This window comes from Echinops telfairi, unplaced genomic scaffold, assembly GCF_000313985.2.
Source record: "Echinops telfairi isolate 266 unplaced genomic scaffold, ASM31398v2 ScPeMD7_7424;HRSCAF=8462, whole genome shotgun sequence".
Taxonomy (NCBI): domain Eukaryota; kingdom Metazoa; phylum Chordata; class Mammalia; order Afrosoricida; family Tenrecidae; genus Echinops; species Echinops telfairi.
Window position 1 is genome coordinate 95,289,562 of NW_022111324.1, and position 21,145 is coordinate 95,310,706.

Genomic DNA, 21,145 nt, shown 5'->3' on the forward strand with positions numbered 1-21,145 from the left:
GGCACCATCAGCTTTCTTCACCACATTTGCTTATTCACCCGCTTTGTCTTTAGTGGTTGTCGGGAAGGTAAGCATCATAGAATGCCAGTTTAATAGAAGAAAGCATTCTTGCAATGAGGGAGTACTTGAGTGGAGACCCAATGTCCTCCTGCTACCGTAATACTAAACCTATAAATATATGCACATAAATCTATTTCCTCATCCTCATATATAAATATATTTGCATACGTACATGCCTTTATCAGACCTCTATAAATGCTCTTTGCCTCCCAGCTCTTTACTGTATTTACTTGCCTTTCCTCCTGTAACAAAGAGGAATTACTGAAACCCTGGTGGGGACTGAGCATACATGATATTTTTAATGACACATACCCTGTGTGTTACTGTCAACATGTATTTTGCTTTTATATATTCTATAAGCCCCATAAAGCATTGTTGCTGTTTTTGCATGAGGTCAGTGCCACACAGTGGAACGTTCTGTGATGATGCACACACGTTCTAACCTGGCTTTCCCATGCAGAGGCTTAGGGAGAAGGTAAGGAGTGATTTTGACAGTCTCTTAAGTTTTCTAAAACAAATTACCGCGGACTTTGTTGTCATTTTGGCTAGCTGCTGTGGAATTGATGTCCATTTACGATAAGCCCGTATAAGTACAGTAGAACTGCTCTGTAGGATTTGTAGTAGTGCCTCTGGGTGGGTCCCGACCAGTCTTTTGGCTAGTCGCTGAGCACTTGACCCTCTGGACCACCATGCACCACTCTATCTGTGTCCACTGCCAACTAGCTGCTTCTCACTCACAGCTACCCTGCCCCCAAACCAATCTCACCACCAGCAAGTCTCAACCCTATATATAGGACAGGGTAGAATTGCCCCGTGAATTTCTGAGATGGTAACTCTATGGGAATAGAGATCCCCGCCTTTCTTCCAACTGCTGACCTTGTAGTTAGCAACCCACAAGTTCAGCAGTTTGAACCCAACCACTCCTTCAGAAAAGGTTGAGTCTTTCTGCTCTGCTAAAGCTTACAGCCTCGGAAACCAAATCGTGGGTCTATATGGGAGTTAGAGCCAACTCAGTGACAGTAGTTGTGTTATCCAAGCTGCTGTAAGGGAATATATTCACAGGCCCTGAAGATTAGGGCCGAACCATTTTTTTTGCCTACCAAACCTAACATAGTGAAGCTTTATATTGTATTTTAAAGGTGAATGAAAAATTTGTTAGATTTAAAAATCATTTGTGAAAACGTTCTTTCGTTTTAGTTTTCAGTGTGCTGGTCAATCTCCCGTTTACGCGTGCCCTTGCTGTGTAGTTAGCGTAACCATTTTCCTACTGAATTTTCTAGTCCTGCATTTTTTTTTGGTTATGTTTACAATTCTGCACTTGTATGTTTACTATGCAGATTGGTGGAGTGGAAAGGAAAGTTGATTTTTTTTCACCCTTCCCAACATCTCTCCATCCTCCCAGACACAGACAGAGTATCTCAGCAGACCTGTTTGCTCATCTTCCCCGGCCAATACCTGACCCAATATCCATCCTCTCAACTGTTGGAAAACAGGATACACCTTGTATCACCCAGGCCCCCAAAGAGAGAAACTGTTCACAAGGAGGTAGCTCTCTGTAAATCTGGAAGAAAAAGAAATCAAGGCAGGATTTTAAGCACACTTTTAGGTTATAGTTTATCATATTTTATCTACTTTGAGACATTTTCTTGCCACAACATCCCTAGCAACTGTCATGAGCGGGGCGATCAATAGTTACTTAACGCTCTTAGACATTTTCGAATGCTCGGTTTATTCATTGCAAACACACATCAACCAATCTAAAATATTACTCAACTACTAAGGGCAAACAACGATGAGCATAAGGGCATAATAACAGCACTCCACGCATTTCATACTAGCACCATAGTCCCAATAAGCATTGCCTCGTTGGTGTACTCACCCTGGGAAGCGTTGAGAGCAGGAGTTGATGTCTCCTTGCTTGGCTCTCTGAAAAGTCAGTGTCCCTACCCAGGTTTAGATTGACAGCTTGGCTGGCTCTTTGACGTATTCACTGTCCCAGTCAAGTCTTATTGGCTTTCTCCACGCTTTAGGTGACTTGGCTGGTTTTGGGGCGTCGGTCAGGTCTCAGCCCAGTCTTATCAGGGTTCCCCACATTTCTGTGGTGGCTCCTTGGATCAGCTGTTGATTTGGGCCCCAATGTTACACTTTATTTCTTCTCTAAAATGGAGTTTCTTGTGCTTTTTTCTTTGAGGTGGCTCTACGTCTTGTAAGGAAGTTCCTCTCATCAGCAACTCAAATGCTCTCTTGAGGAAGAGAACTTAGTGTTTCAATTCTGGCTTCCTTTGGCTGCTAGTGGTGCTGTGAACTCCCTGGTGCGCCTTTAAAAAGCTCTAACTTTGGCTTGTGTTTCAGAAAGGGATGGAACCGGTCCCGTGAATACACAGAAACGAGCAGACTTAGTTGCTGTCACCCCTGCTAGTCAACTTTGTCGAGTCGGTGCTTTTTGTGAATATTCTGATACACGCTTGAATGCGGACATGATGGAGAACTCTGGTTTTTCATGTAATGCAGCTCAGCAGGTCAATAACTGTCAGTGGGAGCACTGTCCGTTTTGGTCCGTCATGTAAGTGACATGTAGATGTGTTAAATTGATGATCCCTGTTTGAAGTTCTGTCAATGTCCCGATAGTTTTGGACTCTTGTTCCCTCTATATGTTTCCTTGAATGCAATGAAGTGTTTTGGAATTCTCATTCTTTGCAATGTTACCCATAATATGTTATGATCCTAACAGTAGAATGCCATCGCATAATCAATAAAACACAAATGAACATCTTTCTGGCCAAGATTCATCTGACATCAACAATGATTTCCCCCTTACCATATGGTATTCTGCTTCTAGTTTGAATTGTGGCAATTACCTGTTGATGTATTACTGCAGCTGTTTTTGAATTCTCCTCAGCATAATCTTGCTTGTATTTGTATCATGTGTTAGGTCATCTTTCTTTGGATTGGGCACAGATAGGGATCTCTTTCAGTTGGTTGGCCAGATCACTAACTAGCTGCCTTCCGAGTTTCTTGACATAGATGAGAGACCATTTCCTGTGTTGCATCCATTTGTTGAAACACTTCAAATATTCCATCAACGTGTGGAACCAAGTTTATCATCAATGCCTTCAGTGCAGCTTGGACGTCTTTCTTCTGTACCATTGGTTCTTGACCCTCTGCTGCCTCCTGAAATGCTTGAATGAGTGAAGCTTTACAGAATAGATAAGTTTCCCGTTCAATGATTCAGTCTCATTTTGCTTCATGTCACTGATTACAATCCACACAATTACACTAATTACACAGCTATCACTGATTACAGTCCACTTCTCTCCTGTATTTCCTGTTTCAGTTCCTCCTTCATTCCTAACTTTTCTCAACTTTATCCTTTGGTTAATACTGCCCTTTTGGTCTCATAATTGTTCTAACAGGAGTGTAGTTCCCCGGTGTTAACTGCACCTCTTATAGGCCCATTTATTGCTTGAGTGAAGGTTGAGCCATGGATTCATTTCCAGAGCTGAAGGGTGACTAAGGGCCATGGACATGTTCCACTAGTTTCTTTCTGACTAGTAAATCTGATGTTGATATGATTTTGCATTTTAATTAATATTTTTCTTCAGCTCTACATAGGAACTTCTCATGTGAACCTCTCCAGAACAGTTGGTAATATCAATGTGGCTCCATCTAATTCTTGTGTAGCCCATTAGACCACTGAACTACTTGTTTCCATATATATTTGATTTTTTTTTTCACTCTTGCCTCTGGAAAGGGAAAGATCAATAGTTGCTTCTTAAATGTCAACCCAGAAGCTTTTAAGAGCTCAGTTGCTACTCACCAGGTGGGACCTTCCACTTTATGATGCCCATTGAATCCTTCCATATTGAATGCAGACTTCTTTTTCTCTCTTCAGTTCTTTCTGCTTGAGAAATGCTGGGCATTCATCCCTACTGGTTTTCTAACTCCAGCCCTTAACACATTTCATTATATTGCTTTCCTTTGTCTTCTTGAGCTGCCCTTTGAAACCTTCTGTTCAGTTTCATTTCTTAATGATTTTTTTTTTCACATTTGTTTAAGCTACTCTTCCATCAAATACAAGATTCAGAGTCTCTTCTGACATGCATTTGGTCTTTTTCCCCCCTTTGCCTTTTTAATGACCTTCGGCTTCGTTCATGTATGCTGTCCTTGAGGTCATCCAACCACTTGCATTTACTCATTAGTGTTCAATGCATCACATCTCTTCTTGAGATCAGGTAGGACTGTCAGAGTATATGGCTGAGATAGTTAAGGTTTATTGTGCCAACCTAACCAATAAACACATGTGGGATTAATTGAAGAGCGGAGAGATAAATGGCTCAGTGAGCCTCGCATTTTGTAGTTCTTGGGTGTCTTGCTTTCTGATGGTCGGACCAGGGTGCAGCTGCCTTAGTCATTTCCCTGCTTCAGCCGGCAAAGCTCACTTCCTGCAAGACATCCCTGAGGAGAAGCCACATGGACCTACCCCGAAGCAGCCCTGAGTGCTGAAGCAGCCATGTGGAGACCCCTGCCAGCACTGAGATGCTTACACACTCACTGATTTGGCTTTCCACCTGCAGTCAGCGTCATTGCATGTGTTTTGGAGATTGAGGAGGACTTTGTAGATTGGTGTTGGACATAGGGGCTAATGTTGGACTTTGAGGAGGACTTTGCAGATTGGTGTCGGACATATGGGCTAATGTTGGACTTCTGGGCTTGGACAGCACTGAGTTGGGATGCTTTCTTAATGTACACTTACCCTTTATATGAAAATCTCTCTTATACATATGAGTTTCTGTGGATTCGTTTTTCTAATGTACCCACACTAACACAATGGTATTCAGGGTTTCTGCCAATGGATTATAATTTTGCATTTTTCTTTGGACTTGTTGGATTCTTTTGTGAGTTTAAAAAATATATAGATACAAATTCTAGTTCCCAGAAGTATATAAAACAACAAAATAAACCCATGTACCCCATCTGAATAAGCCTGAGGTGAGGTTTGTGTGTGTGTTTTAATCTCTAGTATTTCTGTCCCGAGGAGAACTGTTGATTGTCTAAATCATTTCTCATTTCTGTGTTTACGTCTGTTATTACAAGCCACCACCTAACTCTGGATGGTGACAGTCATTTTCCATTTTGCCTGGTGGAGTGAATGAGCAGCAGAAAGTCATCGCTGGTTGTATCGTGTACATCTCAGCTAGGAGGAACCAGTGGACATCCTTCATTTTATAACCAAGTGAATTGGAAAAAAGAAATGCTGAACATAATTTTGTGAAAGTATGAATAATGCTGATGCATTTCTTCAGATTATTCTTTACTCATATATTTCAGAAGTATAGATTTGTGTGTGTGTGTGTGTGTGTGTCTTTCTGATTGTGGTGGGTAATTGCGTTTTCAGTAGATTAGAATGTTTTCGAGTTGTTTTGTGTGTGGGAGGGTGGTATGTGTATTGTTATTAAACCTAATGTATTATAGCATATAAACTGATATCACAAAATGAGTACAGTTTTTATTTTATGCAAATTTTATCTTCAATAAATGTACTAGTATTCTGTTGTAGACATTTTGGCCTAATATGAATTTCAAATACATACATTGCAAGAGCTATTTAAAAAATTGTAGGACTTTCAAGTTCTTGGCATTTCTGGTTTCCAAATAATTAAGTTCAAATATTTTTTGTGCCTTGTTGCTCAAGTACCCTGGGAATGAAAACAAGCCAAATTATGACAGATAATTATTGCTCAAAATTAGAATAGTTAATGGGAGATGCTGTTAAAATGTTGGTTTATTACCAACCCAACCAAGAATAGTGGTGTTTTCTAAACTCTTAGCTCCCGCAATCATTTGTATCTGTCACTAATAACGAAGAAACCCTTGAATATCTTATTCAATTACTATAGCCATCTTTTTAAGGAACTAGAACAACCGGGCTATTTCTTTGTCCCATGTTTTCCTGTTCACGTTAGAATTGCTCTGTTAGCAATATGCCATGCTTCTGCTGACTGATATATAATGATCAGTAGGTATATTTGTTGTAAATGTTATGGTGGCCCTGTGTCTCATAAGGATATCCATGCTGCATATTTGGATGTTTCATTGGAAATTTGCTTTGAAAAATATGTGATGTGATAACTGTCAGATGGTTTGATTTCCTTCTGTGCAGGCCAGCCTTTTCAAACTACCCTATGGACAGCGTTTGGCTGTGAAGAGCAGTGTGGGGAGTGGGGGTGGGGAGGAAATCGCTATGCTTTGGAAGAACCTAGTTCCAGGACTCTGGCAGATGAAAGTCAGCAGGAGGGGAGGGAGCACAGGGTTCTAGAAAGAAGGCTCAGTGCAGTTCTAACTTGGCCACATCAATAGATTTTCATTAACATTCTAATGTTAGGATGCCCTTTGACTACAATGGTCTTGCCCTGAACTCTGCCCCTCAATTGTTGAATGACCCTCGGAGTAATAATCCGAATTTAAAAAAATTAAAGTCGATGTAGATGTTATTTTGCCAATAACTCCTTTTTCATCATTATTATTTTTTTAAACAGAAATCTTAGAAGCTGGTCTTAAAGGAACTTCAGAATCACTGAAAGGTGTGAAACGGAAAAAGATTGTAACTGAGAATCACCTGAAAAAAATACCAAAATCCCCACTGAGAAACCCTCTCCAGGCAAAACAGAAACAAAATACAGAAGAGGCATCTTGCACGGGTCTGCAGAGTGCTTCCGAGCCTCACAAGAAACGGAACCAGGTTCCCGTTAAAAATGGGAAGCAAGTCAGTAAACAAAATGGAGAAGCGCCCGGAATAATTTCCGACGCCTCTAAATCCGACGAGCCTGTCTCCCCAAAGCAGCCCTTGTTTGTGCAGCATACCGCCGAGCTGCGCAGATGGAGGTCGGAAGGGGCCGCCCCGGCCAAGTTGAACTTCCCAGACGCAAAAGGTGACTCGAGTTCTTTGTCCAGTAAAGCAAGGACTGACAATAGTGAATGTATCTCTTCCAGTTGTACTTCCACCTCCGCCTCCTACACGAACACCGCCTTTGATGTCTTACTGAAAGCAATGGAGCCAGAACTGAGCACCTTGTCACAAAAGGGCTCGTCTTGTGCAATTAAGATCGAAAAACTGAGACCAAATAGAACTGTCCACTCGCCCACGAATCTGAAAACCAGTCCCGCAGAGGCCCCGGCATTTGCTGCCAGCGACCCCCCGCAGCCCTCCCCGTGCTGTGTGGCCTCCGAGGCCTCTACTGCGTACGGCCCCCCTGAGCACCCTGTTCCGCGGGCTGCCCAGCCCAGCCGGCAGCTTCCGGGGTGCCCGACTTTCACCAGGTCAGCCACGGGTCTGCACTCGCAAGAGCACGCCAAACTGGAAGCAGTGTGTAATGTAGCCGTGCCACCACCTCCCAGTAGAACTCAGGTTATTCCTCCAAACCAGCAAGGGGGCGCAGCTGCAGCCGTGCCAGTGAGCCTGACGCCCTCCGGACAGCCCCCCGCCACCCCGGGGGTGCATCCCAGCGTCGAGCAAATGTGCGATCTCCTTCTGAAAGACCCGAAGCCCAAAAAGCAAGGGAAGTACATCTGCGAGTACTGCAACCGAGCCTGCGCGAAGCCCAGCGTGCTCCTGAAGCACATCCGCTCCCACACGGGGGAGCGGCCCTATCCCTGCGTGACCTGTGGGTTTTCCTTTAAGACGAAGAGTAACCTGTACAAGCACAAAAAATCCCACGCCCACACCATCAAACTGGGGCTTGTCTTACAGCCAGACTCCAGTGGTTTGTTCACGTCACACGAGTCCCCCAAAGCACTTAGCGTCCAGTCAGACCTGGAAGACAGTGGCGAGAGTGACGATGAGGGCACTGCCGAGGAAAGACACGACGACCTGGGCCCCATGGGTCTGCAGTCTGTGCAAATCAGGAACACGGAAGCCGCCTCTGTGTCGAGTACCGTTCCATGCAACCCCGATCCCATGCTAGGGGACTTCTCACGACAGGAAAAACTGTCTGGCTTGCAAGCTCTCACCGAGTTACCCAAAGTTGTGGTCCACCCTGTGGGCGTATCCCCTTTAAGCGCGGGTAGTCCAAAGTCAGAGGTCATCTCTGAGCTTTCCAGTGCCCAGAAGCAGAAGGACCTCATGGTGGCCAAGGGGCTGTCGAATTCAGCTTGTGTACCCTCCCTAGAGTCAGATGAGCAGGCCCCTCAGAAAAGGGACCTGAGCCATTCAGAAGGAAAACAAGAATCTCATGCAGGGACAGTGCACGCCCAGCTACAAAGGCAGCAGGCTACAGATTTCTCCCAGGAGCAACAAGTAAAGCTGCTTCTGAGTCCCCGAAGCCTAGGAAGTACGGATTCGGGGTACTTCTCGCGCTCTGAAAGTGCCGATCAGACAGTGAGTCCACCAACTCCCTTTGCCAGAGCGTTACCCACCACCGAGTCAGACCCGAATAAGCCGAACGGACCCTCTGCCTCTCGTGTCAGTACACTCGCTCCCGCTGCTCCACCAACAAGCGAGAAAGCCTTGCTTTCACCAGGCCAGATGCGACCACCTTTGGCAACGAAAACCCTTGAAGAACGGATATCAAAGCTCATCTCAGACAACGAAGCCCTGGTTGATGACAAGCAGTTGGATAGTGTAAAACCACGGAGAACATCCCTCTCGCGCCGGGGAAGCATCGACTCCCCCAAATCATACATATTTAAAGATTCTTTCCAGTTTGATTTGAAGCCCATGGGACGGAGAACAAGCTCGAGCTCAGATATACCAAAGTCCCCTTTTACCCCAACTGAGAAGTCAAAACAGGTTTTCCTTCTGTCTGTACCTTCCCTTGACTGTTTGCCTATTACTAGAAGTAACTCTATGCCCACCACGGGCTGCTCTGCAGTACCTGCAAATCTAATACCTCCCCCTCACCCAATAAGAGGAAGTCAATCATTTGATGACAAGATTGGCTCTTTGTACGATGATGTCTTCGTTTCAGGGCCCAACACATCCGTGCCCCAAAGCGGACATCCCCGTACACTGGTGAGGCAAGCAGCAATCGAAGACTCTTCCACAAGTGAAAATCATGTGCTTGGTACTGGGCAGCCTGTGGAAGAGAGCCACCAAGGGTTTAACGCATGCAGTGAAACGGTATCGGCCAGGAACAAGTCCCTGGTACAGGGATCAAATCTGGAGAAGAAAAAGTCCCACCAAGGGCGGGGGACAATGTTTGAGTGTGAAACCTGTAGAAACAGGTATCGGAAACTGGAAAATTTTGAAAACCATAAGAAATTTTACTGCTCAGAGTTACACGGGCCAAAAACAAAGGTCACCCTGCGAGAACCGGAACACAGTCCCATGCCCAGCAGTACGCAGCCTCGGATCCTGCACTATAGAGTAGCTGCTTCCACGGGTGTCTGGGAACAGACCCCCCAGATTCGAAAAAGGCGGAAAATGAAGAGTGTCGGTGACGATGACGAGCTTCAGCAAAATGAAAGCGGGGCTCCGCTGAAAAGCCCAGGAGGCCTTCAGCTGCAGAATGCGCCGGCCTCCACGTCCAGTGTGCCCACACATCACGTTGCCATAGCGAGTGACCAACAGCAGAGAAGCATCCAGCTGCAAAGCTCACACAATCAGCTTGTTGCCAGGGGCACCGACCAGACCACGGATCCGAAGCTGGCCACCATTGCGGAGCAGCAGATAAGCTCCGCTACCCAGGAAAAGGCAGACCTGAAAAGGCACGGCACGGGAATCTCTGTCATACAGCACACAAACTCGCTGAGCAGGCCCAATTCATTCGACAAGCTTGAGTCTTTTGAGAGAGGCTCCCCGGGTGCCTTCCAGGAGCTGGGTCGGGCGGTGGCGGCTGCGACGGTGACAGCAGGAGGGATGTCTCAGGACAGCAGCCACCCTTCCCCGAACCTCTCCCATCCTCACCAGCCTGCGTTGCCAGACACACTCAGAGTCTCGGAGCTCTCACCAAGTTCCCGAAGGATTCCCAGCGAAAGGCATGTGTTAGGCCAGCCCTCCCGGCTCGTCCGGCAGCACAATATCCAAGTCCCGGAGATCCTGGTCACAGAAGAGCCAGATCGGGACGCGGAAGCCCAAGGCCACGATCCAGAAAAATCAGAAAAGTTCAGTTGGCCTCAGCGGAGTGAAACCTTGTCAAAATTGCCGACGGAGAAACTGCCGCCCAAGAAGAAAAGACTCCGTCTGGCTGAGATGGAGCACTCCTCCACCGAGTCGAGCTTTGAGTCCGCCCTGTCTAGGAGCCTGAGTCGGGAGAGTAGTCTGTCGCAGGCCTCAAGCTTCTCTGCTTCGCTAGACATAGAGGATCTTTCTAAAGCAGACTCTTCCCCCAACATTGAATTTCTAAATAAAGCAGAGTTTTTGGTGATTCCAGCCGGCCCCAATACACTTAATGTTCCTGCAGCTCACCAGGAAATGAGGCGGGCCGCGTCAGAGCAGATCAGTTGCATGCAGACGTCCATGGAGATCTCTGATTTCAGAAGCAAATCATTTGACTGCGGAAGCATCGCTCCATCTCAGGTGGTACCTCTGGTTGACCTACAGCCTCCAACACCCCCCTCTGTCATGGGACCTACCAGACACGTGACCCTTTTAGAGAGAAGAAGAGGACCACTGATACGGCAGATATCCTTAAATATAGCCCCAGAGAGTCACGTGCCTCCAGTGACCCCATCGCCCTTCCAAACTATTGCCCCTCCACCTGTAAACCCAGTGCCCTTCCAGGGGACTCAGGTCACTAGCATGTCAAGAGTGGAGTTTCCGGCCAGTGCTTTGCACACCCAGGCCAAAGTTACCGATCTGCAGACGGAAACTTTGAAGTCCAGCTCGACTAAAAGTTTTTCTCCTCAACAGCTTTTTGGTCTGAACTTATTAAATCAAGTGCACACAGTTCCCAGCCACCAAAATGCACAGCCACCTCAGAGAGTCACTGTCCGGGCTGCCCAGCCGGATGCCAGCCCCACCTTGTGTACATCCTCTCAGAATGAGGAGAGCTTTGCCCCAAAGTACCAACTTCAGTTTCAGGCTTTAGCTTCAAGCCAGTCTTACTCTTCTAACCCTGTACATTCTTTGCCAAATCAAGTTCTTTCAGATCCCGTCAGTGCACACCATCGCGTGGCTTCCCCCGCGTTACCAGCCAAGCCAGTAGAGGACACACCCGATCCATGTGCTCTGCCAGCATCCAAGCGTGGGCCACTCGGCAGTCAGGTACAGAAGGCACCACCATCGTTCATGGTGCCCGTGCGTCTTCAGAGCAGTGTCCCAGCCTACTGTTTCCCCACAGTTACATCTCTGCCACAAATTCTTGTGACCCAGGATCTCTCAAGTCAACCAATTTGCCAGGCTCGTAATGCTGTAGTGCCAATGAGCAGAGAACCAATTTCCATGCCAAAACTGCAGAAAGAGCAACAGAAGACTTTGCCAAACCCAGAGAAAGAACTTGTTTGTGAGAACGTTTTTTCAGAACTATGCCAAAAGTCTGCGCTGCCGGAATCCTTGCCTGTAAGTCAGAAGTTGTCTATTGGTAGACTTTCCCCTCAACAAGAATCTTCGGCCTCAAGTAAAAGGATGCTTTCCCCAGCAAACAGCTTAGACATTGCCATGGAAAAGCACCAGAAGCGAGTGAAGGATGAATATGGGGCTGTTTGCTCCACAGACGTTAGACCCTCAGAGCTGTTGAGTCCCAGAGCGAATGAAGCTAACAAACAGAAGAAGCCTGTCTTGGTGAGGCAGGTGTGTACCACAGAACCCCTGGAAGGAGTGATTCTGGAACAGGGTGCTTTCTCCCAACCTGAAATGAAGAATGACTCAGCAGATGTTTCACCAACTGCCAAGTCTCCCTCTATAGACTCTGTCACCGAACCACAAGAATTTGAAAACTGCAAATCCTCCACATCACTAACTCTCACAGTTAGAAATTCACCAGTCTCTTCGGAAATCACTCACACGTCTCCTTTGAAAAGTATAGACAATAACCAAGAAAGGAGGTCTCCAGCCGCGGTTAAGAATCAAGGTGACAACACCCAAGACATTAAATCAGCAAGCACCCTTTCAGTGTTTAATACCGGTGAGCCGCCGCAGCGGTCTTGTCCCAGTAAGACCACCACGAGCTTCACCTGGTGTTATCTCCTAAGACAGAAGTCACTGCACTTGCCTCAGAATGACCAGAAAACCTCCGCATATACTGATTGGACAGTGAGCTCCAGCAATCCAAATCCACTCGGTCTACCTACAAAAGTTGCGCTTTCTCTCCTTAATTCAAAACAGAAGACTGGAAAGGCCTTATATTGTCAAGCCGTAGCCAGTCACTCCAAATTAGATCTGTTGGTCTACTCAAGCAAGTGGAAAAGCAACTTAAACAAGGTACTACAAAGATAATCTACTTTCAGACATATCTGGTGCCAGTTTTGTTTAACAGTCTTGATACCTTTTCAACATTTTAATTGCAAATGGGTATTTTCGTTTTGAATGGTAAATTGTGCTGGATGTGTTTGTTACTTAAGGGCAAGGGTGAGACTTTAACCCCTGGAGTTATATTGATGGAGTTTACCCGGAGTTCTTTCACTGATTCTGTCATAAAATGTTTTGGAATTGATAGCCAGCTGGAAACACTTTTTAATGTTTCCTCTCTTAGTTAAAGTAGTCTCTATTTAATGAGACAGAGACTCGTTAGTTTACCTTGCTCTCTTCTCTTCTGATAAGGTGGTGGTGTTGCGAGTAGATTATGTGTCTGCTTTACCCCGATAATGCAGGGAAAGAGAGGTGTGCACAAAGATTTGTCTATTTCACTTTGAAATCGGAGTGGAGAGCCTGTCTGAAGATAGCACTGTTGGTCCTGATTGAGACCTGACCACTCCCTTATCCACCTCACCCCATCCCAGCTTTCTATCAAGATCACTCTGAGAGTCATCTGAAGATTGATGGGAAGGTTCACAAAATAACTGATACACTTGATGACCCAGTTGATTTATACAAGGCTTATAAAGAAGTTTAATTCTGTAGAATTTGTGGACTCAACCCCCTTAGAGGAGTTAGCTTTATAAAATGGGGGAAGGATCATTTAAGCAATTAAAAATACAGTTGATAAAGGTTTCATGTTTGTTTCTGGGTATCAGGAATTACACTGACTTCTATAGATTCACCAGCATATTGTACAAATTAATAAACATTTCAGTAAAAAAATATTGCAGTATTGGTATTATGGTAGAAATGAATAAAACTTCTAAAGTAAGTAAATCCGTAAAATTGCTGATAGGCTGTGTAAGTATGGCTGGAAGGGCAAGACGTTCCAAAGAGATGTTACTTAGCAGAGTCTTGTGTGTGTGTGTGTGTGTGTGTGTGTGTGTGTGTGTGTCAGGGGTGGGGGTGTTGGGGGGGATCAACTGGTGATTTTTTCTGGCAAACAAACATGAGAAACTAGCAGTCTGTGGAATGATTGAATGGCATGCAAGTGAGAAAGAATTTGGTTCATTAAAAGAACTGAAAAAGAGCCCTTTTTAAAAGGCTAAAGAATGCTGTTTGGAACAACAGCATACTTTGAAATTGGTGGAAAGTAGGCTCAAGAACTAGTGGTACTTACTCGGTGGAGCGATGCACCCTAACCATTTGTGGAACCTATTTTTCTTAATGTCCAGACTTTAGTCAATAAATCAAACTCTTGGAAGATGGGACCTGAGTCTTAGTATTTTAGCAACTTCATGTATGTTCCTGGAGTGTCTGTGAAAATTAACTTTCCTGAAATACTAAGTGGTATAGTAGATATATCTGGAGATGCATAGCTAAGATGTGGCTCTCAGGAAAGCCCAGGGGGAAGTTTTAATGGTTTCTCAGGGAGCCTGAAAAGAAGCAAAGGCAAGAGGGCCTAGACGCAATCCCTGGGAGGGACTGGTACTTAAAAGACTGAGTAGAGAAAGGAAGTCCCCGCAGGTTGCTGAAAGAGACCATTCATAGAGGAAAAAGAAGAAGCAGGTGAGATTGGTGTCATGGAAATTAAGGAAGGAGAGGTAAAAAAAGGTTGAGGATTCACAGGAGTATCTAGATTGTTCTGCTCCAGTAACACTCATGAGACCCTGGGCGGTGCAGATGGTTAACCAGCTCAGCTGCAGATTGGAGATTCAAGTCCATCCAGGGCAGCTGAGAAGAAAGGGCTAGACCTCTGTTAACCAAACACGCCAACGATGGAACTCCCTCTGCTGCCCAGTTCTGCTCTGACACTAGTGGGGGCAGGAGTCACGACTCGATGGCAGCAAGTTACTCTCTCTGGAGACTTGAGTCTGTGAGTAGGTGACTACGGAGGACCAGGTCCAATGTGTATCTGTGACTCTAGTGGGAAAAAAGATGTGAAAGGAAAAGATGTTTCTAAGAGAATGACATGTAATGCCGTAGAGTAGTCATGCATAGAGAAACCAAGGAAATGTTAATTATCTTGACATTTAGCTCACTTGTAAGTTGGGACACGAGAAGCCAGATAACAAGAAGCTCCTCAGAAAAGTGCATCGTCAGAAACTGAGCCAGAGGGAGAGAGGATTTTAATATTGAAAAGAAGGTGAGACAGAGCGGTTACAGGGATGAAGTTGTGGAAAGGTGTGTGCACATATACCCCAACCTGTAGGAAGAACTGATCTATTTGTCAGGAAGAGGAAAGATTGCATTGCTTTCTTCTTTGGCACCAGTGTTGTCACTTCTTCACACTTCCTTTCTGAGGAGCGAGTGTCAGGTCTTCTTCACTTCTGTCTGTGTAAGGACTGTGGGTCCCAGGGGTTGCTGCTCTGGGCCACACAGCCCCTTTTGCCCTACTGCGGGGGCACAGTCTCACCGCTTCCTGTTACTGAGCCTGGATGAGATAGCTGTCTACTTGGCTATGTTCTTATGTTTTTGAAGGAGTTATGTAGAGAAGAAGCCCTTGACCAGCAATGGTCTGTCTTTTGTTGGACTCAGCAGAGAACTTGAAGTTGAGCCTTTGCTGTTAACATTTGCCTTTTTGCCCGTAATAACCCCTAGGGTGCCCTCAGCAGAATATAATCCACCCGCAAGAGCTAAATGGAATGATGAATGAAAAGAAAAATGCGTTGTACTCTGTGTGGATTGTATACCACTGTAAGGTATACTATTTCTATAGAAAAGGCACATATTATTCATCAATCCAATGTTCATTACCTTTTCCCGGAGATGTAGGTATCAGATCCATAGTCAGAGATTTTGAGGAGGCCTGGCTGTTGGAGTGACAGGCGTGTGGGACTTCGATTCGATCAGAGGCCCTGGTGGGGACATAGCTGAGTATGCAACTACTGAGGGGGCTTCAAGGCCCCCTAGGAGCACCTCAGAAGACAGGCCTGGCTGTCCTTGGGCTTCCCCAGGCCCGGCTGGGATTGGAAACCCCGCGCGCGCACCATTCTGTGCTGCAGTGGGCTCAGTAGCAACGAAGTTTCTTTTAGAACCATAGTTCAATTTCCCATGAAGGGGTGTGGGGACGCAATACCAGACTCACCGAGGAAGCAGGATAAAGTAGGAAATGGAGTTTTCTGCTTAAATTTTTAATCCTGTTTCTCAGGGTTATGAACCATTATTTTACCCCAAAGGGCGCCTGTCTCTTTCCGCTGTCCAAAGAATCAACGGGGAGCAGTGTAGGAGAAAGAGTACTTAGTTGATTGAAGAAGCTCTTCTTACACGCTGGAGTACCAGGGCGGGAGGGAGTCCGGGGGGCTGGGCGGATTTGAAGATGGCACCGATTGATGGGTTTGCTCCGGGGTGGATCAGGTAGTCATTTCAGAAGGGAAAGATGAAGCCTGACTGTCACACCTGTCCTGTGAGCTGCGTTTCGCCAAGTCCTTGTGTGCCAGGCCCCGTGCGTGCCATGTTTAATTTCCAATGAAACAGTAGCGTGTTTGTGTTTTCAGTTTTATTAAATTAGTTTCTCTGTTTGTTTGTTTTTTTCCTTTCAGAGAGCATTAGGTAATCAAAAGTCCACAGTAGGTGAATTCAGCAATAAAGATGCCTCTGAAATTAACAGTGAGCAAGATAAAGAAAATTCCTTAATCAAAAGTGAACCACGAAGAATTAAAATATTTGATGGAGGGCAAGTACAAATTTTACTTCTTAAATGTACATTTAAACTGGCTTTTTAAATGTACATTTGCTTTCGTGTAAATGAAGACTTAACAGTGCCAATTTTACATAAATGTTGCGAGGTTTGTCAACTTGTCAAACAGAATTTTTCTGGCAAAGTGCGGAGCCCTGGTAGCGCACCTGTGGGCTTCCGTGAACTCCCTGTGGGGCAGTTCTACTCTGTTGCACGAGATCCCTGGGAGTGGAAATCAAGTTGACGACGCGTAACTGCGATGATGGGTCACAGTATCTGTCAGCCGTATGTCGAAGAGTTCTGTTTGATGGAGAGAACAATGACGACTTAGGGAACAGTGCCAGGCCTCGGGAGCACCTCAGAGGAGAGCTCCGTTTTCCGAGTGACTGATAGGAAGGAGTGACGGAAACAATCTCTTTGGAGAGAAATGAATTCTTTGCCTATTTGATGCCTTTGTGCATTTTGTTATGCCGATTTTAGGTATGGTAAAGCTCCGAAATATGTCAGTACTGATAGTTGTATTGTAATTTAACTTAATAATAAAGAAAACTTTTAAACCAAGTATATAGAAACAGGGCGATATTTAAATTTTAAAAAGCATTGATTAACATTTGTTCATTGAAATTAGTTAATAGAATAGTCAATGTTGATTTGAAAAGCTGGGATAATCCATTACACATGCATAAAACTTTATCACCTGAATATAAAAAGTTGTGTCCTTTTTTTAAGGTTGAATTTTTAATCACGAATATTTTCTTAAAAACATAGCATCCAATCCCCACTATTAAATCTCCAATTTAATTTTTTTTCCCCCGCTAAATCAGATATAAATCAAATGAAGACTATGTCTATGTCCGAGGCAGGGGAAGAGGAAAGTACATTTGCGAAGAATGTGGAATACGTTGTAAGAAGCCTAGTATGTTAAAGAAACACATACGAACCCATACCGATGTCCGCCCCTACCACTGCACTTACTGTAACTTCTCCTTTAAGACGAAAGGTATGAAATGCACAGTCGTTGCTTTTGGTTTGTAGAGCTGAAACCCAACTCTGGTTATCATCTGACCGAAGATACTGCAGTTTAAATAGACTGATAATTTATGCCTTGTCAGCTGTGTAGTCGTCGTCTTTGTTTCTAGACCCTTATTTATTTCGGAACTTTTGGGATTTAGTTGTAATATTTTAAAAGGAACAACTGCCCCCTCCCTTTTTTTTAACTTCTCAAATTACAGTTGCATAACATGATGACTAATACATTTTCAACAGAACGTTGGGGCTAAGGAGGGAAAAGGAAGTTTTGTGATAAAACATGAATTCATTTAGAGGCGAAAAGTTTAAAAATTTAAAGTAATCACCATAGGAAGCTTTTTTAGTGGTTATACTTGGGCTTTATTATCTAATTTTAGGCATGTGGAGCCATTTTAGACCCATGAGATATCTTTTAGCCCCGATAATACTAAATTTCAGCTTTACTTTTTTTCTAATTTTTCTTCAGTTTACTATGTTATAAAGATATCAGAATATTTCCAGAAAAACTCTGGATTTTGTGCTCTCTGTGTTTTTTTAAGATATATTTTGATTTAACTGGTAATTTGTGTCCCACAAGTTGCCTGTTCTAAATAATGGTAACTCTGAGAAATGCCTGCTTTCTCACTCCGCTCAGTTCATAGATGATCACATAGCAGTTTCTCACCCAGGTTTTAATTTCATTTACTACCATTGAAAGAATAAGAATCTCTATAAGCAAAGTACTGTCCTCCTCCTCATGAAAATTATCCATCTTCAAGGACTATCAACAAAATAATGTTTTCTGTCCATCATTTTTTGACAGAAGCAATTTATATCCCTTTTAGATTAATACATCACTTCTTTTAGAATTCTGTTGGTTGTCTTCACAGTCTTTGCTTAAAGCTTGGTCAAATATTAAGCAAAACACACTACATTTTTTGGCTAGTAATTTAATATTTTATTGATTTTTTTTAAAACTGGCATTTGAAGAGCTATATAACAAAAGCTTCTAATTAGTTCTCCATGATAGTATCTGGGATAAGAATGAAGGGGGTGGGGAAATGTCATTCTTCAAATAACCTTGAGTCTTTCCAGAAAATTCCAAGAGATAACTTGGAGTTGAGGAGGGATGCTAATTTTGTAGCTCCTTGGTTGTGACATAGACTCTCTTTCCAGAGACAGATTTCAGAACAATATCCCTGGCCCCAAATTGGTCCAGTTAAGATATTTCTCTTAATTACCAGTATGCAATCAGCAGCATTTTGGGGTGCCTATATTATTAGTACAAGATGACCAAATTCAGGATGTCAGTAAATACAAGGAGATCAAGGTTTAATATAGGAAAAGAAATCTGGGCATTTACTAAATAAAGGTAAGAAAGGAAAGAAAACCTAAATACAGGAAACTAAAGGAAATCAGAGATTTCTCGGCAAGGCCAAGTGCTATGGTTCACCACTAAGTATGAGTGTTAGTGAACTAGCTCAAAACAAAATTAAATTAAAGTTTAGATAGATATTTATCAAGCTGCCAAGCAATAAGCAACCCCCCATACGAGCAGTGCTCCTGTTAGATTTCACGTCGTATGGCGCAGCTCTTATTTCGACACTTATGTTTTTTGTTGTAGCAGATAGTCCACACAGGTTGTGTGATGAACACTTATTTAACAGAGACTATCTTCACTACAGAGACAGGTGCAGAAAACACTGATGTTCCGCTGTTTTCCTGTCTTCAGCCTGAAGGCTGTCAGTTCCTTTCACCGTTTGTGACTGTGTAGAACAGCGACCGCGCACCTTCAAACAAAAGTAGTTGAACAAAAATGGACGACTTCCACGTAGGCAGGAGATATTGCCTTGCAGAACTACTTTGTTTCCTAGGCAATCCAATTCTGATTTTTAAGAGTCTATCTGGCTATCAGCAGAAGAAAATGAGAATGTAGTAATAGGATGCAGTGACAGCAAAAATACTGCTATCCAAAGATTGTTGCCTCGCCCTAGAAACGGATGCTTCTATGGTAGTGCTTAGCCTCCGTACGCTGTCTTGTGTCCTCTTAGTTTATAAGTTTATTTTCAAAATAATTTTTATTGATCTTTGTTGTGCTGTTCTGTGTGGAAGATCAGACAGCAGAAAATAATCATGGAGCTGGCATCTCTGCCAAACACAATTCCATGTATAACTCAGAAAGTTAGATTCTATATGTAACCCTAGGAATCCAGAAGCAAAACCCATCGAATGCCACTCATAGGATTTGGATAAATATTGATTAAATCTATCTAAAAGTTTATTAAATTATCACATTAAGTTTATAGCATTGCTAGGGGATGTTCATATTTTTAAGATGGGCGTATTTTGCAAATTTAAAATGGAAGTGACTTTATTTGTGCTAAATTATTTAGGATATCGGTTAATTGCAATAAGTAACTCAGGGTATGAGACTGTGTCTACTGAAAACTACGTCCCCGATTTTTACCATTGTCCTTTTAGTAATAGTTTTTCATTAGCTTCTTAGAAAGCACGCTGCTGCTCTCGCTCTGCTAGGAGACAGAGCATTCGGAAACAGACGGAGTAGTGGAACTTATAATTTGGTCTTAGTATGGTTACTATTTGAAGACATTTGGATTTACAAATGAAAGTGTCAGCCCTAGGAAGATGACCAAGCCATTTGACAAGCCTTTCACTAAAACATTTGGAAGCATACAAAAACTGAAATGTCAATATCCTTTAGCCCAACATGCCTGTTCTTGGCTAATAGTTGACGGCGTCATACAAACATGACCAGTTCCACTAGCTAAGCGCATTTTTCTAGAGCTGAGGCTGTATAAATCTGGCAGTATTATAAGCTCCTTCAGTACTGCTAAGACCAAAATTTGGTCCACTGACTGAGAGAGATTTTAGCTCTTCTCAAAGTTTATCCTGAAATACTAGCTCCCCACTGCCCACCAAACGGAGCATTTGGGTTTATTCATTTGTTTTCCAAAGACAGTAATTTGCCCTTATGCGTAGTGTCCACTCAAGCTTGTTGGCATCCGCAGAAGAATCTGAGCACGCCCCTGACACAAGATGACAAGGACAGCTGGTCCGTTGTTTCCCAGTTAGCCCAGTAGGAGGCGCCCAACTGCCCAGCAGAAGCACACCTTTGAGACACTATTCTAGGACTGACAGCCACTCTGGTGAACTGAAATCAACACAGGGACTTCTTTCTTCTACTCCAGACACACAGAAATACTTCATTTTTACTATAACAATAGCCAGAAATTGTTTCAAAAGAATGAATGAGAATCAAAGTCTTACCTGTCTTGGGTTGGAGTTTGAGACCCTACAATAAGCCTGGCTCCCCTGAGCAGTCACATCGGGCCATGTGAGTAAAAGCTAATCTGCTAAAAAGCAAAGCCTCTTAGACCATGAAAACCAGCTTGTCCAGAATCAGTGGTCTGAAACGTTTAAGGTGCCAGACAGAAGCATTAAAAACGGACTCTTCAATAATGTTTTTGCAACCCGGGATACATGAAACACTAGTAAACCTATTAGCGAGAAACTTAAACAATAAAAATCAAAAAGCGTGCAAGGAAACCTACTACCTGGAGAGAGAGCCGGTGGTGGAACCCGTGGAGAATTCCACCCCCATGAGTTACAGATTATGGGGTAATGTGAAGGGGACCTTTGTATGCATTTTTTAAGATAAATTATTAATAAATAGTAAGGTTATTACAACATAGAGAAAATACATTCTTATGGGAGAATTTTAATCACTGGAATTGTGCAACTGCAGTGTGGTCTTTCTACTTTTTAAGCTAGAAATAGGAATGGTATTTGCCAGTGCTGACATGCAATAGTGAAGTAATTAACTATGTAAGCTTAGTAAACATTCTTTTCCCTTAAGGAAATCTGACAAAACACATGAAGTCCAAGGCACATAGCAAGAAATGTGTGGATTTAGGCGTCTCAGTAGGTTTAATAGAGGAACAAGATACGGAAGAAGCAGGTAAGGCTTTACTCTGTTTTTCATAAGT

At 43.8% G+C, this 21,145-nt stretch overlaps 1 protein-coding gene across 2 annotated transcripts in view; it reads left to right on the plus strand.

Moving 5' to 3' along the window:
* The window catches only part of HIVEP1 (HIVEP zinc finger 1), a 147,162-nt gene that overhangs the window by 105,218 nt on the left and 20,799 nt on the right, over positions 1–21,145 (plus strand). For both annotated transcript variants that reach the window (XM_045298068.1, XM_045298069.1), the window contains exons 3-6: positions 6,597–12,415; positions 15,994–16,127; positions 16,955–17,130; positions 21,016–21,117. In XM_045298068.1, coding sequence (XP_045154003.1) covers positions 6,597–12,415; positions 15,994–16,127; positions 16,955–17,130; positions 21,016–21,117 — 6,231 coding nt within the window. The remainder of the gene's footprint in view (positions 1–6,596; positions 12,416–15,993; positions 16,128–16,954; positions 17,131–21,015; positions 21,118–21,145) is intronic.